Source organism: Canis aureus, chromosome 29, assembly GCF_053574225.1.
Source record: "Canis aureus isolate CA01 chromosome 29, VMU_Caureus_v.1.0, whole genome shotgun sequence".
Classification (NCBI taxonomy): domain Eukaryota; kingdom Metazoa; phylum Chordata; class Mammalia; order Carnivora; family Canidae; genus Canis; species Canis aureus.
In genome coordinates this window covers 40,911,542-40,934,390 of record NC_135639.1, presented here as the reverse complement: position 1 = coordinate 40,934,390, position 22,849 = coordinate 40,911,542, and the positions used below count along the sequence as shown (strand labels likewise).

At 54.9% G+C, this 22,849-nt stretch overlaps 1 protein-coding gene across 5 annotated transcripts in view; it reads right to left on the bottom strand.

Annotated features, from left to right (window-relative positions):
- Positions 1–22,849, bottom strand: part of ARHGAP22 (Rho GTPase activating protein 22) — a 135,717-nt gene that overhangs the window by 7,827 nt on the left and 105,041 nt on the right. For 3 of the 5 annotated variants that reach the window (XM_077878628.1, XM_077878631.1, XM_077878632.1), the window contains 3 exons: positions 21,730–21,906; positions 2,956–3,163; positions 472–604 (listed from right to left, as the gene is read on the bottom strand). In XM_077878628.1, coding sequence (XP_077734754.1) covers positions 472–604; positions 2,956–3,163; positions 21,730–21,906 — 518 coding nt within the window. The remainder of the gene's footprint in view (positions 1–471; positions 605–2,955; positions 3,164–21,729; positions 21,907–22,849) is intronic. The other 2 variants (XM_077878629.1, XM_077878630.1) reach the window with 2 other exon arrangements.

The window sequence follows — 22,849 nt, the reverse complement described above, 5'->3', positions numbered from 1 at the left end:
CCTCTGTCCTGGAAGTAGTCTCAAATTCTTTTGGGAGGAGACAGGATATAAATAGATGAAGGGTCTGGTGGTTTCTGAACCCAATGGCTGGCCTGGGTAGCCTAAGGTTGAGGTGGGTAGTAGGAGGAGTCCCTACTGTGTGGGGGTCCAGACCTGGGCCCCAGGCACCCAGAACCATGACGGGAACTCGGCCTGTCCTTCCCAGAGACTGAGGTCTGCACACAGAGAGGACCGTATGCAGACAGGGGATGCTCTCAGTCCCCTCCATTCAGAGCTGCCCCCCGCCCACAACATGCAGACAGCAGGATGTTCCAGGCCCCCCTTCACAGAGCAGGAGGTTCATGACCTCCCATCTTACAGAGCAGGCTGTGGGCCAGGATCTATGGGCCAGGAAAGTCAGTTTGTGCCCTGCTCCATACACCCGCCTCCCAGCAGACCCGCTTCCCAGAATGGGCCCCAGGAGCTACTGACCTCCCCCTCGTCCTTGGTGAGCAGCTGGGCACAGCTAAGGAAGTCTTCATACCTGGCGAAGGGGACCACGGGCTCAGGGAGCTCCCGCAGGTAGAGCTTCAACAGAGAGGCCACCGTGTGCACGTCTGTTGTGCTGTGGGCAGGGGGACATGCATGAGGCCTGGGACACCAGGGAACCCCAGGGGTGGCCAGCACCTTGTGCCACTCCCCCAGGGGCAGCCTCTGCTCTCCTGTCCGTGTGTGTTTGTGTGTGTACAGTGAGCCAGGAAACCGGCAGGAGTGAAGGGCCCCTTTCTGCTGGCCTGGTGGTCCCTCTGGGGTCCTCTGCAGGGCAACATGAGAGCTGCTCCGCTCTAAGCAGGCACTGGGTGATGGGAAGCCTGAGCTTGCTCTCTCCCCACCCCCAGACTGGCCCACAGTGTAAGGGGAGGGGCCATGGCAAAGGCACCTGGCATGCTAGCCTGCTGAACTCCTGGAAAGAGCAGGCGTCCCTGAGCCCTGGCCACTAGGGCCCAGGCAGCTCAGAGGTCGGGCCCTCCCTCTCAGCCTCTGGGCTCTTAGGCACATTATAGACCCTGGGCGTCTATGTTCATCACCCTATTTCCAGCGCCCCAGTGCTCTGTGTGTCTACTCGGAGGCCCCAGTTTTCTGCTCCCCAGCTTGGATTTGCCCAAGCTGGCTTTCCCCCAGTGAAGAGCAGCAGCCCTGGGCCTATTGGCCTCTGGGTTCAGGTTCTGAACTGGGGTCTTGGCACCTCCTCTAAGCTTGCCTTCCTGGATGGACCTGGGCACTAGGTATTTCATGTTTTTCTAGGGCCCTGGATTTAAACCCTGAGCCTGCATCTTCCTCATGGCAGGAACTCAGGAAAGATGAGGCTGGGGCCAAGAGAATGCGGCTGTGCCCTTAAGGTGCCACCTGGCCTTGGCTGTCCACAGCTGGTCTTGCTGAGTTAAGCCCTAGGGTCCCTTCTGGCTTCTCAAGCTGGAGCCCCACCCTGGCTCCTCCTCTATGCCCTCAGCTTTCAGTACTCCTGGGCCTGGGAGGCCTGGCCCACAGCCGGGGTCCGCAGCCCCAGTCCACAGCCTTCTGCCCCCCAGGTTCCTGTAGCCAGATCCTCTGCCCTACCCTGGTCTAGGGAGTCTGGCCCAGCATTCTGTCTCCCGTTCTTTCCTCCCTGCCTAGAAACACACTTCCTCATCCTCTCCTTCTTTCCCTACTCACTGCAGAGCTTTCCTTTTAAACAGTGGCTTAAGGCTTTTTCTTGGTACTCCTTGAACCACGCCCTCCTCACCATCCTCTCCCACTACACACACCTGCCCTGAATCCAGGCACCCTATCCCAGCACCCAAGGAGAATGTTCTGCAGCCCACAGCTCTGTGGATGCCCACCAGACTGAGAGCCCCACTAAGGCAGGTGCTGTCACCTGTCCCGCTCACTCCCCCAGGACCAGGCTCACAGCATGTGGTGGAAGGGGGCTGGGTGCACAGGCAGGGAGGACAGCTCAGGGGTCCCAATCAGCTTCTGCCCTTTCTGTGGGCGGGACTCAGACAGAGGGAGCTAACCCGAGAGCCTTAGTTTCTCCACCTGTTGGATAACACTTCCATTCCTTGGTATCTCTTCTTTCCTAAGGGCAGACCTCCCCTCAGAATGGGGGCAGTCCCAAGCTCTACATCTACTGACAGACTTGCCCACTGCAGTGATGGGTCCTGGTAGAGGCTGGAGGGACTGAGGGTGTTCTGCCCCAAGACAAGGGCTGGGAAGGCCAGGGCTGCCAGCAGGAACCCATGGGCTTATCTGTGACTGTGAAGGCAGAGCTGAGATGCTCCAACAGAGGCCAAGGCTGGCTTGATGCAGGAAGAACTTTCTATGAAAACTACTCTGTGACGGGTGGGGTCCTGTCTGGGAGAAGAGGCCCCAGGGAGCCACCTCCCCGGTCATAGCCCTCCCTGGGCTCCTAAGTTAAGTTGACTCTACCCACACAGTGCAGCCCTCAATGGGGAAGTCCCAGTGATGGGATAGGACAGGTACCGGCTCCCCACCCCTGGTATCTGAGAGAATGTGGGGCTGCTCCATCTTGCCACTGAAGGGGCCTGAAGGGTGGGAAGCTGAGAGAGGGGCCCTGCAGAAGGTCTAGAGTCCCAAATGGAACCAGCAGAGGCCCTTCTTTTCCCCTGCCTGGGTTGGGTTTACAGGCATCCACTGTGGAAACAGCCTGCATAGTCATGAGTGTGCCTCATCCATGGCAGGATCCATCCCTGAGAGGAGGCCCAGGGCTTCTGCACTGATTCTGTGCCCAATGCTCTGCCCATGGGAACAGTTGGGTGCTGGGGGGTGCTATTGTGGGGAGCCATGCCACCACCACCTTGCTGCCAGGCTTCCTGGAGGCCAACTTACTGCCCCCTGGTGCTTGTGTCCTGGGAGGAGCCCCTACAGCAGGAAATGGACCGGTGATCCCATCTCTACTGCTTTCCCTCAGGAGCTCACCTGTCAAACAGTGGTTTCTCCCCACAGTCGAAGGAATCCTGCAGGTCCCTCACCAGGTTGGCTTGGCCTGGCATGCGGAAGAGCCCCTCCTCGGTGAGCCCATGCTCCCGGATGAAGTCCACACACTGTTCCACCAGCAGGGGGGCCAGACGGGGGCCATACTTCCGCTCATGGTGGACTGTGTCCTCTAGGCGCTGCCCAAAGATCCCTGGGCACAGAGAGGAACTGGTCACACTCTCAGCTGTCCAGCTCAGTGGTGGGGGAAGGGTGCTTTGGACAATGGGGGGCCGGAGGTGCTGTCAGGGCCAAAAGTGTCTCTCTTCTGAGGGAGCAGATGAGGATCTGGAGGGAGGGGTCTATACCAGGCAGCTGGACCCTGGGCCACAAGCAGGAGGGGACAGTGGGCAGGGGGCCTATCCTGTGCTGTGGAATATGTCTAAGCCTGAAGAACTTTCAGAGGGCCCTCAGGGAACACGGATTATGCATTTTATTGATTCATTTATCTGTACAACACTCACCTCCAAACAGGAGTGACTTACATTTAAGATCCCAGAACTATGTCCCCCAAAAGATGTGCCCTAGAATGTTCTTAGCGGCATTCTTTGCAATCCGTCCAAATGGGAAACCACCTGATGCCCATCAGCAGTAAAATGAGTGGGCATGTCATGGTCTACTCATACTGTGCAGAACCAGACAACCATAAGAACAGATGGCAAGCAGCTCGCACAAGACAGATGACTCACTGATGTGAAAACTTACTCGTGGCTCAGCATCACCGATCGTTAGGCAAATGCAAGTGAAGCCACAGTGAGGTACCACCTTGCACCCCGGGAGGATGACTACTATCAAATCAGAAAGCAGCAAGTATTGGTGAGGATGTGGAGAGATTGGAGCCCTTGTGCACTGTTGAAAGGAATGAAAATGGTGCAGTCACTAGGGAAAACAGGGCAGTGTCCTCAAAAATGTAAAACAGGATTACTGTATGATCCAGCAATTCCACATCCAGGTAAATAAGCAAAGGAACCAAAAGCAAAGACTTGAACAGACATTTCTACATCCATGTTCATAGAACATTATTCGCCTATTCAAAAGGTAGGAGCACTTGGCGGGCTCAGTCAGTAGAGCCTATGACTCTTGATCTCACAGCCAAGAGTTCAAGCCCCAGGCTGGGTATAGAACTTGCTTAAACAAAACCAAACCAAACCAAAGCCAAAGGTAGAAACAACCCAAGTGTCTATCAAAAGATAAACGGATAAACAAAACGTGGTACATACATACAATGGAATACTATTCAGAATTAAAATAAAAAGGAAACTCTGACACATGCTCCAATGTGGATGAATCTCAAAAACATTATGTCAAAGTGAAATAAGCCAGCCACAAAAAGACAAATACCGTATGATTTCGCTTCTGTGAAGTACTTACAATAAGAATTCATAAAGACGGAAAGGAGGATGGTGGTTGCCAGGGACTGGAGGATGGGGGCAGGAATGGAGAGCTGCTATCTAATGGGGTAGAGTTTCAGTTTTACAAGATGAAGGAGTTCTGGAGCTGGAAGGTGGTGATGACTGCACATTGTAAATGTACTTAATGCCACTGAGATGTATGTACACTTAAAAATGGTTAAGATGGTAAATATTAACTCTATTTCACCAAGAATTTTTAAAAATTAAAAAATAACTGCAAGCAGAAGCCAGACCTAGAGTTCACACTGCATGACTCCATCTATGTAACATGCAACACCAGAGCAGGATGTGGTTACCCTGGTGGGTCAGTGACTGGAAGGGGTCGGAGGGGGCTTCGGGAGTGCTGGTAGTGCTCTGATTCTGGACCTGGGTACTCCTTACCCAGCTGTATTCACTTTGAAAAAAATCATTAAACTACCCTTGTGATTTATATACTTTCTTATATGCTACATTTCAATAATGTTTGTAAAAACAAACAAACAAACAAACACAGGAAGCAGGAGATCCAGAGCATTTAATACAGGACAAGAGGCAAATGAGGGATAAAAGGAGAGAGAAAGAAGTAGAGGAACTCTGGACTGAGAAGATCTATGACAACTAAATACACAACCAGCTAAGAGGCTCCTTGCGGCCTAGGCCAAGAGCGGAAGTAGCTGAGGACCATAAAGCTCTCGCTCTCACAGTGATGGTAACAGGAGAAACACACTTCTCCCAGCCCTAAGCTCTATGAGGATTTTCAAATACCTAACATCTTCCACTTGCACACATGACGCAGAGACTTCCCCCACAGGGTGGCTTCTGGGGTGTGTCAGGGGCATGATGCCAGAGCTCCATTCTGTCCAGGCATGTGGCTGCCGGAGATGTGGATGGTGAGCCAGTCAGGTGAGCATTCAGTCTCTCCCTTACCACTGAGCAGTGGAAGGACTCTGGGCACCTACTTAGCTCCCCCCACACTGGCTAGTTTAAAATAAGATACATCAGTTCCTAATACAGTGCCTGGCATAGAGCAGGACTCAGTAAATGTTCGTTCTCCCCCTGCTCGACCCAAGTACAAAGCCTACAGAGTCTGGGGGTGGTGAGACTTCTCCCTTCTAGAAAACATGCCCATGTAGAATGCATCCAGTGATACCATCAATACGTTAGGGAGAAGTGTGTACATGCAAGTGGACTTGTGTGTGCACGTCTGTGCATGCATATGCGTGAGGAGAGGGCGCTAAAACAGCTAACACATGGCACTCAAGGTGCCAGGTCCTGCTCTCAGCACTTCAAAGACACCAGTGCATATAATTCTCATGCAGCTTGTAACCTAGGGACTATTACTTTCACGTCACTATCAGCATCATCCCCATTTTTCAGATGGACAAACTGAGAGGCAAACAAGTTGAAGAGCATGCCCAAATTCACTCAGCACATGGCAGGGTCAAGGTTCAAACCCAAGCAGCCTGGTTCCAGGCCTAGAGAATGTTCTAGGCCACAGTGCTGCTCTTTACCCACACTGATGCCCGGATACCTGGATACTATCCACCCACCAGTCCTGTTCCCCAAGTTTCTCCAGTCTTCACTGGCAGTTCCCACAGACATGGTCAGCACTAAGCAGAGACTATAATGCGACATGAAAGGCAAAGCTGTCTGCCTCCCGGGCCTGGGGGGAGAGCCCGGGGCCCCTGCCCGCAGGGGTGTGGCCTGCGGGCCAGTCAACAGCGTCCTGGCCTCTCTGCCGAGCCTGAGAGCGGCCTGTGCTGGCCCTGGGGACACAGCACCCCTGTTCCCCCTCCCCTCACCCAGGGCTCCATCACCAGCGCTCAACTGCTCTTGTTTAGCTGGTGTGCAAACCACTGTAATGTGAGTTATTTAAAATCAGGAGGTTTCATACAAAAATTGATTTCCAGCTTCTCTTGAAAAACTCCACAGGGCCGGAGGCCGGGAGGTATCCCTGAACAGCAACGGGGCGGCGTCCTGCCATCCATGGCCGGGACAGCACACCCCACGGTCCGAGTCCTCGCCAGGCCCTGCCACCTCACGCCCAGCCCAAGCCTGCCTTGGGGGAGGCCCTCACCCCTCTGCTTTGACCTGAACGGCACAGACGGCCCCGGGGTCCTGTGGGCATGGGAGGTAGGGAGCAGGGCGGTGATCGCGGAAGGTAGGAGCGGGAAACCATCTCGTCACCACCTGAGGCAGTGCCAGGCCCTTCAGTGAGCGGGAAGATGACATGTTGAGGGGAGCCGCACGTGGGCCGAGGGTCCCCCAAGGGGAGGGGGCTCGACTGGCACGGCACCCTGGGTGCCCACCTCCCTCTGGCCCGCCTCCCTCTTTGGTCAACGTTACATACTACTTGAGCCCCCTAAGCCACACTCTGCCTTCCTGCCTCTGGCCCGTGCATAGACCTCGGCCTGGAAGCTCCTTCCTCTCCAGTCTGGGCAAATGTCCTACCAGCCCTTGGGAGCAGCTCTGATGGCCTCTCTGATGGCCCTCCTGCAGTCCTCACCAGGAGCCCCTCCCTGTCCTTCCTGAGCTAGTGCAGGATGGGGATCACCGAGGGGAGGACGGTGAAGGATCCAGAGTTAGTGCTCCCCACCCCTGGGCTTACAGGGGACTGAAGGCCCGTCAGGGAAGAGAGACACTGAGGAGAATTCTACAACTCCTCCAGAGACCCACAAAGCTGGGGTAACCCCGTGCAGCCCTTTCTGCTTGCCCGTCTCCTGTCCCCAGGACACCTGCCATCCTCTGTCTGTCTACATGTCCATCTACCCTTCCTCACCCTCGCACTCAGGCCTTACCCTGTTCTAGGTAGTGGAAAATGCAATGGGGCAAGCAGGCTGGCCAGACAAGGGCGGCTGCTGCAGGGCTGGCCCACTGCTGCTCTGGCAGCACCGCCATCTCTAGGAGCCCCCTCCCAACCCCGGCACAACCATGGCCTCCCTGGTAACCCTCATCGCTGCTCACCCTCCCTCCCAGACAGGGCTGTGAGCCAGGAATCGGGAAGTCCACAACCCCAGGCGCTTCCAAATACAGGTGATTTGGGGGAGGAGGTGACGTTGAGACTGGGGTGCAAGAATTAGTGGGAGGCAGCCAAGCAGGCACGTGGGAGTAGGGTGGGTGAGCAGAGGCCCCAGGGCAGATGTGGGTGGGGTCTGATGGGGAACTGCAGGGGCTGGAGAGTGGGTGTGAGGGAGCCTGCTGAAGAGGCAAGGATCCTCAGCTGTGCTGAGCACTGACCTTCTATGCTGCTCGGGGGCTTGGGAAATGGCAACACTGACCCAGGGCACTCCAAGTGCTGAGCCCAGTGACAGGGCTGGCCTAGGGGTGGGGGTGGAGACCCAGGCAGCAGGTGACGGTCACAGCTGAAGGTCACAAAGACAAAGATTTGAGTCTAAATGTGCACTGGTCTGGGTGTACGTTCCAGCTAAGCTACCGAGGAAAGGAGGGGGCCTCAGTTTCTCCACCTATAAACCGGGGTGACCGTGCTGTTTTTAGGAGGCTGCCCTGAGGCCCTGCCCAAGGCACCACCACATCCCTGGCAGGGCTGTAGGGCAGGGCTGTGCCAAGCCTTGCAGGAGACTCTGGGGCCAGATGCTTTGGGGAGGGCCTGGGAGAGCTCACTGCAGCTCTGCCTCCTGGGCGTCCTCCCCGGTGGTCCTCCTGCTGGAGGCAGCCTGCACTCAGGCTACAGAGCCTGGCCTCCCTCAGCCAGGATCTCTCTGGCAGAGCCAGGGCTGCGAAGAGCTGCGCTGACCTCCCTCGGCCCTCCTGGCACACCTCGATGGGGAGCCTGGCCAAGAACCAGTTCCAGTAGGTTTGTCAGATCCCTGGAAGCCCAGCCGGTGTGCAGGTTCCTCAAGGTCCCGGCCCACGCTGTTCCCCAGGTACCGAGGGCTCTGCCGTGGAGAGGAAACTGGCAGAGGCTGCGCTTCCTCTGGATGAACCTGCCGGTGGACTCAGAGCTGGGCCAGGCCTCCGCCGCCAGCTCCCTGGCAAACATCGGCTCCCACGCTCCTCCCCCGGAATCACAGGCAGGAGCAGGAGCAGGAGCAGGAGCAGGAGCAGGAGCAGGAAGCCGCGGGCCGCAGGCCAGGTGCTCAGCGGGCTCAGCCCCTGTCCCTGATGACCTTGGGTTCTGAGCTCTTCTCTGCAGTTCCATGAGCTGTGAGCAGCCCCAGGAGGGCCTACCCCCGACAGGCACAGTGAAGCAGGTGCTGGGTCCACGTGGCCTTCTCCTGACCCAGGAAGGCGGCCCAAGGCCATGGCACTGCCAGCTCCTGAGGCCCCAGGAGGAAAGGGGGCAGGTGGGACTCCCTCGAGGAGCTCATTCCTCAGTGGGGTCAGGCCTGCTCGGCTCTACCGGGCCCTCTTGTTGGGGGATGGCGGGACAGGCAGGGGACTAGGCCACACTCGGGGGGAAAGACACAGCTTACAGCAACATTCTTAGTCTCCCTCCAGAGGTTAGGCCTTTGGGAAGTCGTCCCTGCTCGGGCCTTCCACCCTTCCCGCTCGGTGAGCCTCCACCTGCCTGGCCCTGCTCCAGAGACTCCACAGCCTCACAGGTGCCCTGGGGACAGAAACCAGCCCCGGCTGACATCCGCCCGGGACAGCCATCTCCGCAGGGTCTTGCCGAGGGCGAGCCGGCCCCGTCCGCGGGATCCCTCTCCTCCTGGTGGTGGCCAGCCCGGGCGGGGCACCGTGGCCTTCCCCTTCCCGAGGTCCACGGCGGCGGGGGCGTGTGCAGACGTGGGACGAGCACTGCGCCTGTGCTTGGGGTCGGGACCCTGGGGCTCCCCCCAGCTCCGCTCGCGCTGGCACCCGGGGCACGAGATCCTATGCCGGCGCGTCTCCTATCTCCTGTCCTCCGCCCCCCGCGCCCCGCCCCGCGGCCCCCGCGCCCCGCGCCCCGCGCCCCCCGCGCCCCGGCGGCCGCCGCTTCCCCGCACCCGGTCGCGCCCTACCTGGGGCGGCGGGCGCGCAGCAGGCGGGCGGGCGGCAGGGCGGCGGCGGGCGGGCGCAGCAGCGGGAGGAGGTCGGCGAGGCCGGCATCGGCATCGGCATCGGCATCGGCATCGGCACCGGCCCGCGCGGGTGCGGCGGCGGCGCAGGAATGCCCGGCACGCGCAGGTGGCAGGTGGCAGGTAGCGGCCTGCCCGCCGCCGCCCCGGGCCGGGTCGCAGGGAAGCGGGGAGGGCCCGGCGCTCGCGAGTCCCCGAGACGTCGCCCCGGGACCCCGCGCCTGAAGTCGGCCCGGGAAGGGCCCCGTCCAGATGTCGCAGCCCCTGTCCCCCCGGCCCGGCCGCAGCGAGGAAGGCCCGCAGCTGCCCGCGCCTCCCCGAGGAGCTCCTGTTCCGTGGCCCCGCGGGCTGGGAGGCGGGTGTTGGCCCAGGAACGTCAGGTAACTCGCCTGGGTCACGCAGCTGGGGGACAGCCGACCACGGACCTAAAGCGGGGGCTCCTGGCTCCAAAGCGGGTGCTTGGGACTTAAAGTCAGGTGTCTAGCGCAGCCCTGACGGCTAAGTATCCATGTCCCCATTTTACAGACGCGGCTGCTAAAGCTTAGAGGGGTTATGTAGTTGTCCTAAGGCCACACAGTAAGTAACAGACTTTCCATCTAAACCTAAATTACCTATCTGCAGGGATACATTTCTACAAGGGCAGGATGCTGTCCCAGGAAATGAGCCCCCAATCCCATACTTCCAAAGTTTGAAGAGCAGAATGGATAGCCAGCGGCAGGGATATACCAGGAGGGTGGGTGGAAAGCAAAGCCCAGCTGGGGGCTTTGCAACACCAGACAGGAGGAAAAGAGGTCCACAAGGGTCTGTGGGCCAAAACCTGTAAGGGAGGGGCTTAGGAGAGCCCTGGGGTTGGAAGGGGTGGGGGCTCCTCCAAAAGCTGAGTGTGCAGGGCAGGGCCACTCTTTTTACTCTACTGAGCAGGGCTGGGGCTAGGATGCGGCAATATGAGGCACTCACCACAGGTGTCAAAAGTTTCAATAAGATATTTTATTGCAATATTTTAACACAGATAAATTAAATGCAAAAAAAAAAAAAACATGACGAATGAGTTAATCAAAATTTTAAGTAATGACAGGCTCTAGCCCTGCTCTTGCAAACTCTGTGAGCACCTAACCCTAATCCCACAGATCCTGTCTTTATTTACAATTTCGATATTTATCATGGGTGTTGTAGGCTACATAATGACCCCTCCCCAAATGTCCACATCCTAATCTCTGGGACCTGTGAGTGTGTTACCTTACCCAACAAAGGGACATGGTAGACATGACTAAATTACGGATGGAGAGATGATACTGGATCATCCAGGTTGGTTGCATAAAAGGGAAGAAGAGAGAAGTATGACTACAGAAGCAGTAATGATGTAAAGAGGGAAGCAGCGACCTGGAGTGATGAGGCCACAACCAAGGAAGGAAGGCAGCATCTAGAAGGTACAGAGAGGCGAGAGCCCTCGGAAGGAACAGGCCCTGCCAACACCTTTATTTTAGCTCTATAAGACTCAGTTCTGACTTCTGTCCTACAGAACTGGGAAAGGATATATTTGTATTGTTTTGAGCCACTCAGTTTGTGGCAATCTGTTGAGCAACGATAAGAAACTAACATAATGGACTTTTTGCATTAATTTTCATTTAAAGAAAATTTCAATAAAATGTTTATCTTGACTGCTTCGTTTGCTGGCGCACCCTTAAATTCTGTGCTGGAGGCCACTGAGGCTCCTAGATCCTGGCCCTGATACAGTGTGGGGGTGGAGGGCTGGGTTGAGGGGAGGGGCTCAGTGTGCTTCCTTCCCAGAGCTCACCTACCTGAGAAGGGAGGAAGGGCATTTCATGATGAGGGCCACAAGCCAAGGAATGCCCCGGCCTAAACCTGCCAGAAAAACCTGGAGCTCCCGTGGCCCCGGGACCCCTGTGTCTGAGTAGCACTGCCCACCTTAAAGAGAAGGGCCCAAGGCCTCAAGTTGAAGCAGCTACTCTGGGGTAGGTGGGCCCTCCCCCTGGACCTGTGGGCTCTGGTGCTGACCTGCTTTCTCCTCCTGAGCTTCTGTTCTCCCACCTGTGTGGTCATCACATTAGGCCTGCCAGTCTCTAGGGAATCCCCCAACCACCATTCCCCAGATGGATGGAAGTCCACAGGTGCCCTCCATTTAGAAGGTTCTGGACTCAAATGGGCACTGATAATGAGGTCTAGATTATGCCCTGGAGGGGATGGTGCCCATCCCACATTGGGGGCTACTTTTAGTGGTGGGACCTGGTAGGGGTGGGTATTCAGAGACGGTCATCAAATTGTCCTCTTGGGCCAGGGCCAAGAAGCTGAGAAGCTGGGGGTGGTCTGTCCTCTCAAATCGGTTCCTGGTGACTGGTGACCCCGGCTGGGGTGGCCCCCATTTCTGTGCTGTGTGTCCTATGGCCTGGGGTCCAAGGCCACAGGGACAGCCTCTCTCCTCAGTCTGGATGGCCTGCCTCCCCCGACCTCCACCCCTCTCATCAAGACAACTAGTCAGATCCAGAGGTTGTGCTGCTTTGATGCTTACCCAGCAAGAGAGAATCTGCAGATAGGCCCACCCTGAGGGCGGCTGCCCCCGCTCCCACCTCGGCTGTGTGCCATAGGGCAAACTGCTAAACCTGTCTGGGTCTCTCTGCCTCCCTCTATAATGTAATTTTGCTACAACTAACCCCTGGCAAGAGTAGCACTTAGCAAGCATGAGGCCCCTCCCTCTTTCCTCAGCCTGATATGGAGGACAGGGCTCCCTGGAAGCGGCCGAAAGCCCGAGGAACCTGGGCAGAGGACACCCGGAGGCCCCATGGCCTCCCTCTCTCTAGAGCAGGCATCTAGCAGTGGGGCTCTGAGAGCCAGCACACCTGGGTTAGAACCCAGCTTCCTGCTGACTTCTCTGTGACCTGATGGAGCATTTGAGCTCCCTGCTGCTAAGTGTCCTTAGGGGAGTTAGGACAGTTCCCTGGGGCTGTTGCAGAGCCTGACACAGGAATATGCTGAATGAATGTTAGCTGCTCTGGCGAATGGCAATGCCTCTGGAAACTTCTCCGTCTCCCCCCCCCCCCCCCCCCCCCCCCCCCGCCCCAATGGCTCGGCTCACTGGCGCTAACTCTCCACTGGCTTCATCTTAAAAGTGGCCACAGTAAACTCTTTCCTGGCCTGTGATTGGAGCTCTACATAGCCCAAGGGGAAACCAAGAAGGCCAAGTTGATGGGGCACTTCCCAGCACAGCTGCCAGGAGGGACGGAGGCAGGAGGGAAGGAGGACTTCCAGTCCAGCAAGGTGGGTAAGAGGCAGCCAAGTGGCTAGAGTCCCGAGTTTCTCAGGAGGCAGTGGTGAGCAGCCCCCACTAAACCACCTTGCTGGCTTGCCAGGCTCACCCAAGGTAAGGCAGCTGCTCCTTCACCTCTCCTCCTGGTAAACAGCCCTGGGCTCCCCTCCCTGTCAGAGGGGCCTGTGGCTGGGAGCTATTTCCCCTGCCCTGGGGATGCGAGCTCACAGACCCCAGGAGCACAGCAAGGGAAGGAGGCCCCAGGGTGCCATGAACCCACCCCTATGCCCAGAAAAGGCCAGATCTTCCCTTTATGAGCCTGGGGCATGGACAGCATCCAACGCCTTTGGAGGTGTCTCCTCCTCCACCTGGCTAGTGGACCGTCAGGGTCCATGCGAATAGGCTGAAGGTACCAGGATCATGCTCGAGTGTCCCATCTGTTGGCTTAGTGACCTGAAGCCCAGACCAGATCAGCCACAGTCTATTCTCTCCCCTTTTGGAAGAGCTGCCCAGAAAGGCCCGGCCAGGCCCCCAGACTTGGTGGGTCAACATTCAGGGGAACTAGAAATAAGACTTTCTCCTTCAATCTCCTGGATGAGTTGGGATATGAAGCAAGCAGCACTGGGGAGAAGTGGTCCACTAAGATCTCAAACTCCACCACTGCTGGCCCAGGCTAGGTCAGTGACCTTTCATCCTGAACCTGATTGTGCTTTGAGGGCCTTCCTTTGGAGAGGTCATTCTAGCAAACAGCAAACTCTGCTGGCTGGACTCAAGAGGTTGCATTGTATCCCTCCAAGTTGTCTCAAGGCTGGGATTGTCTCCATGTCAAGTGTCCTACCCTGTGGCTTCTGGAAGCTGCATTTCCCCCCTCTTCTTCTGTCTTCCATGTGATTTCTGAGGAACTGAAGAGGGAGAAAAGTGGCTCCAGAAGGCCAGAGGGAAGTCTCCAGTGGCCTGCAAAAGCCACACAAGTGGGCTGGGGCAACGAAGCTGTGATGCCACTGCAGGCCTGCTGTCTGGCCCCTCGCACCCATCCCCAGCACAGGGCAGTCACTGGGGGCGGCGTTCCCGAGTAGAAAGCTGGGTTCCCAGCCCCAGGATGACGGCTCTCTGCTGCCACTTGCCAGGTCAGGACAAAGGGCTTCTGGGCTGCACTAGGCAGTGCCTGCTGGTTTGTGAGCAGGACAGTTGCGGTGCTCTTAGTTACTGAGCACTAACCCCCAGACTCCCGCATCCAGCTGCCCACACAGCACCTGCCCTGGTTTAAGGACAAACAACACCCCAGGGATGCCTGGGTGGCTCAGTGGTTGAGCGCCTGCCTTCAGCTCAGGGCATGATTCCAGGGTCCTGGGATGAAGTCCCACATCAGGCTCCCTGCCTCTCTGTGTCCTTCATCAATAAGTAAATCTTTAAAAAAATCCCAAACAGACACCCCAAACTCTGATGTGTCCCAATGGAACTGCGGTCTTGCCGCAACCCCCAAACACACTCTACACTGAGTCCTTCTGTCTTGGCTAATGACAGCTCTGTCCCCACGGCCACCCATCGAGCCCTCGGAGTCGACCTGCCTGCCCCCACTCTCACACCCCCATCCAGCCCTTGTCAGTCTGATTTCCAGAACAGTCTCAGAACCTGCTAACTTTCACTGTCACCCACCAGAGCGAAAGCGCCCTTGTCTCTTGCCTGGAGCAACTCGAATATTTGTGTCCTGGCTTTGCCTTTTCGTCCCTCACGAGTTAGCAGTCAGAATGGCCCTTTCCAGCTGTAGATCAGATGCCGTCACTCCTCAGCCCAAAGCCCTCCAATGTCCTCCTGCCCCTTTTACTTCGGAGTGAGAGCCAAAATCCCTATAGGGGTGTAGGAGGCCTGGGCAGCAGACTCCTCCCCATGTGCCCTGTCCCTCGCCCTTCAGGCCCATCTGCCTCCATGCTGGTTCAAGACCACATCAGACGTACTCCACCGTGGCCCAGGCTATCACCTCGGTCCCGGGCATCCTGGCTGGCCTTCTCACCTCCCAACACTGTTTGAATGTCCCGCCCTCCCCACTGTATTTAAAACTGCTGTCTGTGTTTCCTTTGATAGCACTCACCGCCTTCTAAAACACAGAGGTTCACAGGACGTGGGCCCCAGGCCAGCAGCACTAGGAGAAGCTGGGAACTTGTTCGAAATACAAACTCTAGGACATCCCCCAAGTGAGCAGGAAGGAACCAGCAGTGTGTTTTCACAGGCCTTCCTCTGGGTGACTCGGATGCCCGCTAACGCTGGCAAATCACAGCTCTGTACCTGTGATTTACTTTCCTGGTGAGTGGCCGTCTTGAGTGGGACAGAAGGTCCCTCTGATCTCTTTTGCCCTGTCACATCCCCTGCCTATGCAGGATAGATGTGCTGTTTGCTGAATGAATCAGGGCCACCTAGTGCTGAGGGGTTGCTGAGCACTCTGCATCGATCTCTCTTAAAGATACTCTCATTCCCATTTTGCAGAAAAAGGCACAGAGAGGGTAACTGACATACCCAGGGTCACACAGCAAGCAAAGGACCAAGCCAGATCACATCAGCCCACAGCCCGATGCTGAAGTCTGTGTGCATACTGCCTCCTCTCAGCCACCGGTGCAACTGGTGTCACCACGCACCTTCCTCTCCACATCAGATCCACCTCCGAGGGGCTTATAGTTGTCTTTGGATTCCAGGCAGCCCTGCCTCTCACAGTGAGCTGGTTCGGAGGGGCTACCCTGGGTCCCAGAGCTGGCCACAGAAATCCAGACATCCATGGGACAGCGTTACCCTCTTCACAAGATCACGCCTTCCAATCCATGAACACATGTCTTTGCATCCATTTGGGTCTGTTTCCATTTCTTTCAAACTATGTTTTGTGACTTTCAGAGTAGGAAGTTTTATACTTTTTTTGTTAACATTGATTCCTAAGTATTTTTTTCTTTCGGATGCTACTGCAAATGAAGTCTTCTTAATTTTATTTTCAGTCTGCTCATTGCTATTGAACAGAAATACGATTGATTTGTGCATACTGACCTTACATCCTGCAGTCTTGCTGAATTTTTTATGACTTCTAATTGCTTTCTAGTGGATTTCTTAAGGTTTTCTGTACAGGAGATGTTATCTGCAAATAAGAAACACGTTTATTTCCTTCTTTCTTTCTAATCTGGATGTATCTTATGTCATTTTCTTGCCTAAGTGCTCTGGCTACAGCCTCCAGCAGAGTGCTGAACAGAAGTGAAACTGAGAACCCGTGCCTTCTTCTAGATCTCAGAAAAGGATCCTGTCTTCCTCCATAAGTATAATGGTGCATGTGGGTTTTCTGTAGATGCCCTTTATCAAGTTGAGGAATTTCCTTTCTATCCCTATCCCTAGGTCTTTGAATATTTTTATCATGAGAGGGAGCCAAATTTTATTACAGGCTTTCTCCAAGTCTCCTGAGGTATCATGTGGTTTTTGTCTTTTCTTCCATTGGTGTATTACAAGTGTTGATTTTCAGATGGTAAACCACCCTTGCATTCCTGGAATAAAGCTTATTGGCTGGGATGCCTGGGTGGCTCAGCGGCTGAGCGTCTGCCTTCAGGTCAGGGCTTGATCCTGGGTCCTGGGATCGAGTCCTCCATCGGGCTCCCTGTGTGGAACCTGTTTCTCTCTCTGCCTGTGTCTCTGCCTCTCTCTCTCTGTGTCTCTCAACAATAAATAAATTTCAAAAAAAAATCTCATTTGGTCATGGTGTACAATCCTTTTGTGTATTGCTGGATTCAATTTGTAAGCATTTTGTCGAGGATTCTCGCATCTAGATTCAGAAGAGCTGTCAGTGCTCCAGCCAGTCTTCTCTCCTGCTGTACCATCAATCTTTCGCATTGCTGTTTTGTCTCCTGACTTAGAAAAGCAAAACAAAAGCCAATCCTCTCTTTACCTGACTTTCCCTCCAGCTCCTGCCCCATTTATCTCTCCCTTTACAGCGAACTTCTTGAAACAGTTTTGCTGTAACAGTTCGTGACAGTTATTGTCACGCTCCAATACCCTCCCCTTACCCTTTTCATGCCCAGCATTCTCATCGCCGGCTCGCCACCAGAGCCATGCACCCAGGTCGGCGGAGCTGTGCTCAAAGTCCGCTCTCTTCCACTTCGTCTGTCGATGGTGCTCGCTATCACTGTTCCTTCCTCCCTAGACATTCTCTTTACTCAGCCCTGGGTCCCCAGCTCACTCCTAGCTCCACTCCTCACTTCTGAACCGCTTCTGCTGGCTCCTCCTCTGCCCCTGATGTCTAACGGATTGCAGCTCAGAGCTCAGCCCTGGTCCTCTGCTGTCCCTCCGCTCGTTCCACGGTGTGTCACCCAGCCTCATGGCCTCAAACTCCATGCATGGTCAACAGCCCCCAGATTCTCCAACCCAGTCCTCTCTCCAATTCTCTACCCTTGAATGTTTAGCCGCCTGCTGGACATGTATACTTAGGTCTCTAACGGGTGTCTCCGACTGAGCCCCAATGCGATCTCTCAGTCTTCATTCCAAACACTGTACTTCCTGTGGTTTTTCGCATCTCAGTCAATGGCTAATTACCCTGACTTCTCTCATTCTCTATGTGTTTCTCCCATTCCAGCAGGGAAACATGACTGCCTTTACCTTAACATATATCAAGAATTCAGTCACTTCTCATCACCAGTAGCATCTAGAGCCAAGCTGCTGTCATCTCTCACTGGCATTATTGTATAATGAGCTCCTAACTGGTCTCCCTGTTTCACTCTTTGATCTGTTCTCAACACATGGCTGGAGGGATCCTGTTAGAACCCAAACCAGGCCCTGCCACTCTGTTCAAAACCCACCCATGGCACCACAGACCTCAGGAAAAGCCAGAGTTGTCACCGTGACGATAAGGCTCTACTGATTTACACCTCATTGCCTCTTTGACCTGTTTCCTGCTCTCTCCATCTTCACAGAGTCTGTTCCAGGCACACTGGCTTCCTTGCTGCTCTTCCAACACAGACGCTGCTGCCTCTGCCTCCAAAACTCTCAGCCCAGATATACATGCAATTCACCCTTTCATCTCCTTTACTCAGAGGTCATGAAATTCCGACCCCCATCACTCTCACTCCACTCTCCACCTTACCTTTCTCCACTGAGCACATCATTGTCTAACCTGCAACGGGCTTCCTTCTCCTACCTGCTACCTATTTTCTCTTCTAGAGTGTGCAGTTCACAAAGGAGGGCAGGGACCTTGTCTGTCCTGCTCACTGCTGTATTCCCCGGCCCCTAGAACACATCCTTAAGTGAATGAGTGACTAGCAGAATGAATGAATGAATGCATGCATGACCAGACAAGAGGCCCTACAGTTGGGGACTCCTCTGGGCAGGCCATTGACGGTAACAGGCTCGGCTGAGCCCGTGCACCGGCCCCCAGGTCTCTTGGTGGGGACGGCTAAGCTCTTCCCTGACGGTGGCAGGTACACTGCCCACTCCTGTCTGTCAGAGGTGGCCGCTCTCTGCCAGAACAAACAGCTTGAAAGGGCTCACAGACTCCCTGATTTGTAGTGAAAGAAGGACTGATCCCCCAAGCCTCCCTTCCAGGGGAACCCAGGCTAATAACAGCTTTGCCAGGAAGCCTGCGGAGGCTGCTGAGCCCACCTGCCAGTGCCCACTGCTTGTCCAGACATGTCAGCCATTGCTACCCCCTGGGATTTCTGCATTTCCTCTATGCTTCAGGTAGAAGGGAGGTAAGCACCTTTGATGACGGTTCCTGTTTTAATTCTTACAAGCTCTTCAGCACACAGCCTGGGAAATTTGATAAATGCCAGGGGCCTGAGGGAGGGTCAGATCTGGGGTCTAATGTGGGATTCTGCAAAGGGTCCCAGTTGTGGGCAAGCACAGAGGAGGAAGGGAAGAAGGGGGCAAGAGAAAGACACAGAGAGAAAGAGAGAGACATGTGGCCGGAAGACAGCACCCTGTGTCGATGGGCTGTGCCAGCGCCCTGCATGGTCTGAGTCAAAGCCCGGTGTCCAGCGTCAGAACATCCACCCCCATTTCTCAGCCTTGCTCCCTGCCTAGCTGGGATGTCTTAGACAAGTTTTGTAGTCTCTTTGGCCTTCAGTTTCTCCTTATTTTTTTAATATTTTATATACTGAAATATGTAACATCCAGACACGTACCTAAGGCATCTATGTATAGATTAACACATTATTATAAAATGAAGCCTGTGTAGCCAGGGCTACTACCCTGACTTGTACAGCATTCATTTCCCTGCCTTTCTGTATTTCTACTGCCTAACTACCTATCTCCAAGTAATACAGTTTCCTTCTCCCCTATTTTTATAACTTCACAGAAATGGAATCATCCCTATAGCATGTTCCTGGGCTTCCCTTGTCCCATGGTATGTCTACAATTCATGCATGTTGCTAGGTAGACCTGTAGTTAATTCTCCCTCATTGCTGTAGCATTTCTGCTGCAAGGGCAAGTCATCTGCATTTATCCATCGTATTGTTCCTAAACACTGGGTTGGTATCAGGCCATCATGAGTAAGGCTGCTGTGAACATGTGACATGTATAAGTCCCCAGCATCTCTGTCATGTTTTGTTTGTTTGTTTTGTTTTGTTTTTTGTTTTTTTTTTTTTTTGAGAGACAGAGAGATTGAGCATGGAGAGAGGAGCAGAAGGGGAGAGAAAATCTCAAGCAGACTCCATGCTAAGCGCAGAGCTGGACATAGGCTCAATCTTACAACCTTGAGATCATGACTTGAGCCAAAATCGAGAGTTGGATGCTGAGTTGACTGCACCAGCCAGGTGCCCCTTTGTGCACATATTTCCACCTGGGACATGCCTAGCAGTGGATCTGCGGGGGCCTAGGTGTGCGTAGCATGAACGTTCACAGGTAATGCAGGTTTCCCTAGTCATACGTGCAGTGCCTATAGCTCTCTGTCCTCGTCACCACTGCAAACCACCTGCCTTCTTCTTTTAATCTTTCAGGTGGTGACTGCCCTGATCACTAGCAAGGTTGAGCACCACTGCCCATGCTCACGGGGCATGAGGATGTGTCTGGGTGAAAAGCCTGCTCAAGTCTCTTGCCCAAGCCTCTACTGGCTTGTCTGTCTCTGCCTTACTGATGTACGGGAGTTTGAGGAATAAGTTGTTTGTTTGGGGTGTGTGGCAAACACCTTCTCCCACCCTAGAAGCTTGTCTTTTCACTTTCCTGGTCTACCTTTTAAAAACAGACACTCTTCCTTCTGTGAAGTATAATTTATGAACCTTTTCCTAAAAGATGAATGACTTTTGTAACTCCTGCAAAAAATCTTTCTATCCTCTAAGATCGTGATGATGTTCTCCTTCCCCCCCTGTGTCCACAGTGGCACCTGTCATAAATCAATATCCATAAATCAATATCAATATGCTTGTCATAAATCAAGCACAAGGGTTTGCTCCTGGGCTCTGCTCTGTTCTAGGGGCTCAATTTCCACCACCCTGCATTGAAGGACATCTGTGAAGGCTGCAGAAATCCCCGGGTGGGCTTAGGGTCTTAGGGTGGGAGGTGCCACAGTCATGAGCAGGCAGGGAGGCTGTGGCCAACACTGTGAGGCTGTGTATGCTGCACAGGGAAGAAACGGACTCTCAAAGTTCTATCGACTGTGCTACATGAAGACTCACGGTTCTAGGAAAGGTGGCCAGGCAGGCCACAGCCAGGAGGGGCCGAGGAGAGCTGGCGAGGCACGGGGTGAAGAAGAGGCCCAGCCTATCGGGCACACTGGTCTGGAGATGGGTTCTGAGCCCCCCGAGGTGAGCCTGTGCCCAGCATGGACTGTACACTCCCAGACACCTGGGGGGACAGGAGACATCCATGGCTTGCACGGTCACAAGCCAGCAGCTCCTGGTCTCCGCATTCAGCCCAGCCAGCAGGTGACCCCTTCTCAAAGCTCTTCTCATGATGACCATGGAGGGACACCAACCTACAGAGACAGCAGCTGCACAGCCAGGGGCCAACCTGCCCTTCTCTTGCACCCCATGTCCCTCAGCAAACCCAGCAGCTCTGCCTTCAGAATACACCTGTGGCTGGTAGCTCTTCACCATCTCCTCCATGCCCAGGCCAGCCTGTGCTTCCCGTTGCCCCAGTCTGACGGCTCTCTCTGCCTGCTGCATCTCCTCATCTCTCTCTGCTCCACCTCTCACATGGCAGCCAGAGGCCCCTTAACAAATCCCAGTCAGGTCATGTCTATCTCCTGCTCAGAGCCCTCCTTGATGCCCCATCACTTTAGAACAAAGTCTAAGATCCCCACCATGTGCCCAAGGCTCCAGTAACATCTCCTGTCCTCATATCCTAAGACCCGCAGGCCTTCCTGAGATTCTGTGTCCACATCTCTCATTCCTGCCTCAGGACCTTTGCACTTGCACTTCTGACTGAATGTTCCTCACCCGGCATTCCCCTGGCCCTCCTGGCCATTTCCCTGAGCTGGCTGGGCTACAGCATCTAACACAGCATCCCCTATCATCCTACTTAGCTTGACTTCATTATGTTTCTCTCTACTCAACATCATATGACACCTCTACTTGCCTATTGTCTATCTCTTGCTGGGCGAAGGATGGGACGGGAGGGTAGAGGAATCCTCTATCTCGCTTATCACTGAATTCCTAGTGCCTGGAATATGACTGGGTACATCTCAGGCATCCGATACGTGGTTTTAATAAAGGTGTAAGTGAGCAAATGGCAAGTGCAGCTCTCAGATCAGGAAGAGGGTGCAGGCTGTGTGGGCAGCGCCACGGCCCCGTGTGGCTGCAGTGGGGCACGGCAGAGGGAAGGGCACCGTACCTAGTGCACACCACATCACGAACACCTACCCAGCATGGTCTGGATGCAGGGAGGCGAGCACGCACACACCCTAGGACTCTAGTAGGCGGAGGGCATGTTTTGATTCCCCTGCTGCTGCCCACCTGGTACCCGGGAGGTGTGATTCCTGAGGGCTGGCAGCCGGGGAAGTGAGCGTGGTCTACACGCTGCCAGCGCTCGGGACACAGACAGTGAGCCCTGAGTGAGAGGGGCCATACGGGCTCCATGCAGGGTGGAGGGGCATGATTACCTGAAGGCAAGGGTTCTAGAGGGTGAGCATGAGACCTACGGGCAGTACCTCCGCCAAGTGGGGCCCAGATGACCCGGCGGATGGCCTGCACCCAGTCCTCCATGTCACGCTGGGAACTGGCCATGAGTAGGAGCGCCTCGGGGTTGGCCGGCACCTTCTCCCGCAACCCGACACCACCTGCAAGACAGGGAGATACAGGCTTACCGCAAGGCCCCTGTGTGGACAGCAGGGTGCGCCTCCCACCCCGATGCCTGGTAGCCTCTTCTTCCCTGCGTGGGACAAGGCCCCTCTCCCAGCCCTGCCCTCCAGGGCCAGGCTGCTGGTTCTGGGTTGGGAACACCCACCCTTCACACTTCACGTGTCTGCCTTGGGGCCCTCCCAGGTCTCGACGTTCAGCCTTGCTCTTTGTTGTATTTCCACATCAAACCAGAAATCATTAGAGCCCCTCCGCCCCCTCCCCCCCACACACACACAGTTAGGGAAAAAGCAGATTTGAGGCTAGCTGGGAGAAGTTCGTAGCCCAGAGCAGCCTCACTACGTATTCTGTTTTAAATCAGCTTTCTTCTACCTCCTCAGGACACAGGGCAGCTTCACTCTGTGCTTTTACCTCAGGCTCTGACATGACAGCCTGCCTTCCTCAGCTAGCCTGAAGGTGAGACTTGGTTCTCCAGAAGTAGCAACATCACAGAGGCTTGATATTAAACCAGCATGGAGCCAAACGCTCCGGAATTCTCCACCTATCCCTACTCACAGCTAGACATTGGACTGTTACCTAAGGATGGAAGGACAAGAAAACTCAGACTGATGTTCATGAGGTGACCTTTCCTCTAAGGCAGCTTCAGTGCTTCTTGCATTTTCATATGTAAGTGAACGGATCTTTGGGATGTACCCAAAATGCATCTGTACTGAACTTTATAGGGCTGAAGCAGTGTTCAAGAACGATCTTGTCTTTGTTCATCCCCAACATCCTGCACTATGTAACTCCCCCATCTACTTGGCTCTGGCCCCAGAGCCTCAGACCCTCAGCAGGACCATCTTCAGGTGGGGTGTGAGTCCCAGGGCCCTGGGTTCTTGAGAGCATGGGGCAGCAGCAAGGGAGAACTGTGAGACCCGGCACACC